The 6,000-nt window shown below is 42.6% G+C and overlaps 1 protein-coding gene across 1 annotated transcript in view; it reads left to right on the top strand.

The window, feature by feature from the left end:
- The first annotated feature begins 326 nt into the window (after positions 1-326).
- The window catches only part of C7H10orf143 (chromosome 7 C10orf143 homolog), a 46,717-nt gene continuing 41,043 nt past the window's right edge, over positions 327-6,000 (top strand). The window contains exon 1 of the mRNA XM_063102981.1: positions 327-450. Within this exon, the coding sequence (XP_062959051.1) occupies positions 382-450 (69 nt within the window). The 5' untranslated portion in view covers positions 327-381. The remainder of the gene's footprint in view (positions 451-6,000) is intronic.

The following is a 6,000-nucleotide window of genomic DNA, read 5'->3' as shown; positions in this document are numbered from 1 at the left end:
AGAGGCGGGCGCTCCTCCAACTGGTCCGAGTGTCCTCTTCCAAGGTCGGTGGGATCCGTAAAGAATCGGTTCTCTGAAGCCCCAAGGCTGCTTCTGGGGACGGAGAACCAGCAAATCGAACCCTCCTTGCGAAACAATGATATGGGGCAGACGGACAAGTCCAAGCCGCCCCTCTACCCACAAAAGACTCTGGCCTCTGCTACTCCTGCCTGCGGCACTCGCCTTAGCGGATTCACGCGCTTCTTGCGGCGCCCCGCCCCTCCCGCCTCCTCATTGGCTCCCCGGGGCCACGTGCGAAGAGGGCGTGGCGCGTAGGCGGGGCAATGGGACCCGGCCTGCGGGTGGGCATGAGAGGCCAGGCGGATTGTGGTCTGAAGCCGCATGGACAGCCTGGCACTGGGCCGGTGGCGACGGCAGAGGCCGGAGGAGCTGCAGGCTCCGCCGGACGCGGTGAGCTCCCGGGGCCTGCGCGTTAGAAGCAGGAAGGTGGACGCCCTTGGGCGGGCCTCCACCGAGTCTCGTGTCTTCCGGCGCGCTCCTGCCCCTGAAGAGGCGCCAGTGGAGCCGCCCGCGCGCTTGTGCGGAGCGGGGCCTGCGCGGCGGGGCGGGGCCTGCGCGCCGCGACACCGCCCCTCCCCCGCCCTCCGTTTGCGCGCCTGCGCAGTGGTGGGGAGCACGGGCACCTCCCAATCCCGACTCTCAAGGGGACCCGGGTACCTGAAATGTACGCGCGGACTCCCTGCCGGATCCGGGATACTCCGTGTGTAGATCATGGGGTCTGCTGTCTGTGCTTTGCTGTTCTCGAGTGCCCGGTTCACTGAGCGCCCCCCACGTGCCAGGCACTGGGCGGGTGTCGGGGGACCGGCCCCTGGCTGCAGACACGCTCAGCAAATGAGCCGGCTGGTGAGCGAGTTAGTGCTGCTTGGGTTGAGTGCGTTAGCTGAAGAGAGCAGGGAGAGGTGAGGTGATAACGGGGGCACCTACTCTGGATGCGGCGTGGCTTGCAGGATGACTGCGGGAGGCAGACAGGAGAGGAGGAAAGAGCCGAGCATCTTAGGGGAGCTAGAAGAGGTCTTGTAGGGTTGCAGCAGGGAGACAGCCTCTTAGCAGAACAGAGTCGTCTTCCACCCCTGCCTGCAAGTTGGCTAGTTCTTACTCGGCTTCGTGCATCTTGTGGATCCTTGCTAAGAGCAGCAACGAGCAGCCAACATGCTCAACATTTGCTTTTTAAAATTCTCTAGGTGCTCACGTCCCAGACTAGGAAATTAAACAGCAGAGTGACATGATCTTGTTGACGTTTTAAGAGTTTACTTTGGCTTTGCTCTGTGGAGAATGAAAGAGGTGGTGGTCAGAGTGAAGGCAGGAAGGCAAGGCTGGAGGCCGCAGTAGTATGTCATCAGACGAGAGGTGACAGAGGCTCCACAGAGAGGGCGGTGGGATGGTGACAGTAGAGACTGTATATTTTGTTTTGTATTGATTAATTGATTTGGTGGCTGGCCAGTACAGGGATCAAACCCTGGACCTTGGTGTTACCAGCGCTATGCTCTAACCAACTGCGCTAGCCAGCTAGCCCTTGCTATACATTTTTAGAGGGAGAACTGACAGGCCTTGCTGATGGAGTGTGTGAGGCTGGGCAATGTGGAGGAAGAAGTCCAGGATGACCCCCGGGTTGTGACTTGAGCACCTGGGAGAGCAGTGCTGCTGCTGATTGAGAGCAGATGGTTGGTGTGGAAATGTGGGAGAAAATGAAGGGGTCCTGTTAGGCCACATGGAGTTTTCTGTGTCTTTGAGACATTTAGTGGACATGTGATTGACCTGTGGATTTCATGACAACCTTTTATTATCCCCCATTACATACTACTTCGCCATATGAGGAAGCTGAGGTCAGAGAGGTTCATCAGCAGGCCTAAGGATAAACAGCTAGTGTGTAGGGTAACTAGGTCATGAGCCCCTGCCATCTGGCTATGCAGTCTGTGCTCTTAACTGCTGAACTCTACAGTTTCCCATGTGGGACTTGTGGAACTAAACACGAGTCTTCACAATGAAGTCCTAAGTTGGCCATCATAAAATGGTGAAAAGTGTGATGCCCTGGGCTGTCAGGGACTGGGAGCCAGAGGTCATTATTAATCAGAGAGAACAGGGAAGGCTTGATGGGGGAAAACTTGAATGGTCTATCGATTGGAATTGCTGAAATTAAGTGCCAAGCTTGAGGTTGCAATAATACTTCGTGACTGTTACCAAAGAATAATGAGTTGGGTATCTTATTGCTATGGTGTGTATTGCCTCTTAATTTGATAAAGTTCTTATTTATATTGTATTGTGTCCTAGTCTTTGATCTAATAATCCAGATTAAGTTTAATAAAGTATCCAAGTTCTTCTTTCAAGTTTTCTGTCCTCTCTCTCTGCTTCTCTCTGTCTGTCTGTCTCTCTCTCACACACACATCTCCAGAACGTGGTTACTGAGGAACATAACTAGTTTTCTGCTTGTGTTCAAAGCTGAGGGGCTCTATAGTCCATGAGCATAACCACCAGCAGGGTTTTAGAAAACACAGCAGCAGAGCCAGAGTCAAGCACCTCTCTTGCCATGCTGGGCATCCTGGTCACTGTAAGTTTCCTTGTGGTAAGAGCTACTGTGGTAATACATGTAGCAGTTACGTATCACTACTGTTTGTTGCTTCCATTGGGTAGACGTTTTCTGGGCACCTCTTGTGTCCCAAGCACTGTTGTAGGCACTGGAGATGTGATGAAGACAGGATGAGTGAAGGCCTTAGTAGGTTCACCTGCCACTCGTGATTAGGTTCTCTCCACACCTCCTATGCTTGACTCTTTCCACAGTGCCCCCTTGGCCACCATGCTCTCCACACGAACGTGTTTAAAAATTTAAGTGCCTTCTCAGAACACCTAAAGTCATATCCCTTCAGCCTTTCATCTGTGCTTAGACTCTCCTCCCAAAAGAGCTCAGTGAAAAGCAATACCTGAGATGCCTAGGCTGGAAAATTGAATTGATATCTTTTCTGGTTTCATATGGGTTCATCCAAGATTGCTTTTTCTAGCTTTTGAATAAAAAGCTAGGGATAAGTGACTATTTCCTCTCTTGTAATTCCTTTCCATTCTTTGACACTGTCCTTTATAAATAGAATATAAGGGTGCATTGATTCATTGGCCATTACAGGTTTTTTGCTTATCATTTTTGTTTCTTTTTGCTTACATTTTAATACCATTACTGGGGTATAATTGGCATATAACAAACTGCACATATTTAAAGTGTACAATTTGGACTTTTGGGTATTATAAATCATGCTGCTATGAACATTCATGAACAAAGTTTTGTATGGACATATAAGTTTTCATTTCTCTTGGGGATATGCCCAGATTTGGAATTTCTGGGTATCATATGGTAACTCTGTGTTTCATCATTTGATGGACTGCCGACTTGGGGCACGAAGCGGCCGCACAATTTTACATTCCCACGAGCTGTGTGTGAAGATCCCAGCTTCTCCACATCCTCACCAGCACTTATGTGTCTTTTTAATTATAGCCATTCTAAATGGGTTGGAAGTGTTACCTCACTGTGGTTTTGATTTACATTTCCTGGATAACTAATGATGTTGAACATCTTTCTGTGCGTTTCTTGGCCATTTATATGTCTTCTTTGGAGAAGTGTCTATCATATCCTTTGCCCATTTTTAAATTGAGTTATTTATCTTTTTATTGTTCAATTTAATAGTCCTTTATATATTCTAGATACAAGTCTCTTATTGAATATATGATTTGCAAAAGTTTTTTCCCATTCTGTACCCCAGTGTTTTAAGAGTCTTATAGTCTTAGCTCTTACATTTAGATCTGCATTCCATTTTAGTTAATTTTTGAATGTGTTGTGGGGTAGAGTTCTGACCACATTCTTTTGCATGTGGATATTCACTTTTCCCAGCATCATTTGTTAAAAAAAACTATTCTTTCTCCTCATTAATTGCCTTGGCAACCTTGTTGAAAATCAATCCACTGTAAATGTGAGATTTTTTTTCCCCAGACTCAATTCTATTCCATTGACCCATATGTCTGTCTTTATGTTAGCGCCACACTCTCTTGAGTGCTGTAGCTTTGTGGTAAGTGTTGAGATCTGGAAATGTGAGTCCTCCAACTTTGTTCTTTTTCTAGATTGTTTTAGCTGTCTGGGTCTCTTGAATTTCCATATGAATTTTAGACAGCTTGTTAATTCTGCACAGAAGTCAGCTGGAATTTTGAGAAGGATCGTGTTGAATCTGTAGATTAACGTGGTGAGCAGTACCACCTTAACAATGTTAAGTCTTCTGATCTGTGAACATGGAATATCTTTCCAAGGTTCATTGATTTTTTTTTTCTCTATTGCTTTTCTACTTAGTATCTTATTAATTTTTACTCAGCTGTTTATTATTATTTTTCTTCTATTTACTTCGGGTTCAATTCTTTTTTTTTTTTCCTATTTTTTCTACTATTAGAAGATAAAAGCTGAGGTAATTGGTTTGAGATCTTTCATCTTTTCTAATGTAGGCATTTAGCATTATAAATTTCCTTCTAAGTACTGCTTTACTACAGATTTTAATGTTTAGTTTTCATTTTTTTCAGTTCAAAATACTTTATAATTTTTCGTTTGATTTTTTTTTCTTTGATGCATTGATTATTTAGAAGTGTATTTAGTTTCCAAATATTTGGAGATTTTCTAGAAATCTTTCTGTTACTCCTTTCTAATTTAATTCCACTGTGATCAGAGAACATGCATTGTATGACTTGAATCCTTTTAAGTTTATCAAGACTTCTTTTATGGCTGCAGATATGGTCAATCTTGGGAAATGTATATTCTGCTGTTGAGAGGGGAGTTCTATAAATGTCAATTAAATCAGGTTGGGTGATGGTTTGGTTTAAATATTCTGTATTCTTAGTGATTTTCTTCATGTTCTATCAATTTTTCTGAGAAGGTATTGAAACCTACAAACATAATTGTGGGTTTGTCTATTTCTTCTTGCATTTCTATCAGTTTTTATCATGTATTTCAAAGCTCTGTTATTAGGTACATAAACATTGATGAATTTTATGTCCTCTTGATAAATTGACTTTTTTATCATGATGAAATCACCTTTTATATCCCTAGTAATATTCTTTACTCTCAACTCTACTTGGTCTAGTATTAATATAGCAACTCCAGCTTTCTTTTGATTAATATTAGTATTGCATATTTTTTTGTATCCTTCTATTTTTAATCTGTGTGTGTGAAGGTACTTCAAAAAGTTCATGGTACAATTCATATTATCATTTAATTCTATTTTCCGTGAACTTTTTGAAGTACCTTTCTATCTTTATATTTAAAGTAAGTTTCTTATAGACAGATTATAATTGAGTCTTGATTTTTTTTTAAAAAATTTTATTCAATCTGACAATCTCTACCTTTGCATTGGGGTGTTTATCCTCTTTAATGTGGCTATTGATATAGTTAAGTTAAAAGCTCTCATCTTGCTTTTGTTTTCTACTTGTCCTGTTTGTTCTGTGCTTACTTTTCCTGCTTTTACTCCCTTATTTTGGTTTAATGGGATATTTTGGATTCCATGTTATTTTCTTTGTTGGCTTATTAGCTGTAGCTTTGTTTGCTTTATTATTCAGAATGTATGTCTTTAACTTATGCAGTCCATCTTTAGCTAATATTACACCACTTCACATATAATGAACCTTCCATTTCTTCCCTCTCAACTTGTGTGCTATTGTAATCCTACATTTTACTTTGACATATGATGTAGACCCCATACTATATTATTATTTCTGTTTAAAAAGTCAATCATCTTTTAAAGAGGTTTCAGTAACAACAAAAAAAAAAAACATACTGCAATTTATTCTCTTGTGTGGGTCCATATTTCCATTTGCTATCAATTTTTTTTTTCTGTCTGAAGGAATTTCTTTAACATTTCTTATAGGACAGGTCTGGTGGTGATACATTTTTTCAACTTTTGTATGTCTGAAAAAGTCTTTATT

The sequence above is a fragment of the Cynocephalus volans genome, chromosome 7 (assembly GCF_027409185.1).
Source record: "Cynocephalus volans isolate mCynVol1 chromosome 7, mCynVol1.pri, whole genome shotgun sequence".
In the NCBI taxonomy this organism is placed as follows: domain Eukaryota; kingdom Metazoa; phylum Chordata; class Mammalia; order Dermoptera; family Cynocephalidae; genus Cynocephalus; species Cynocephalus volans.
This window is presented reverse-complemented; position numbering and strand designations above follow the sequence as displayed.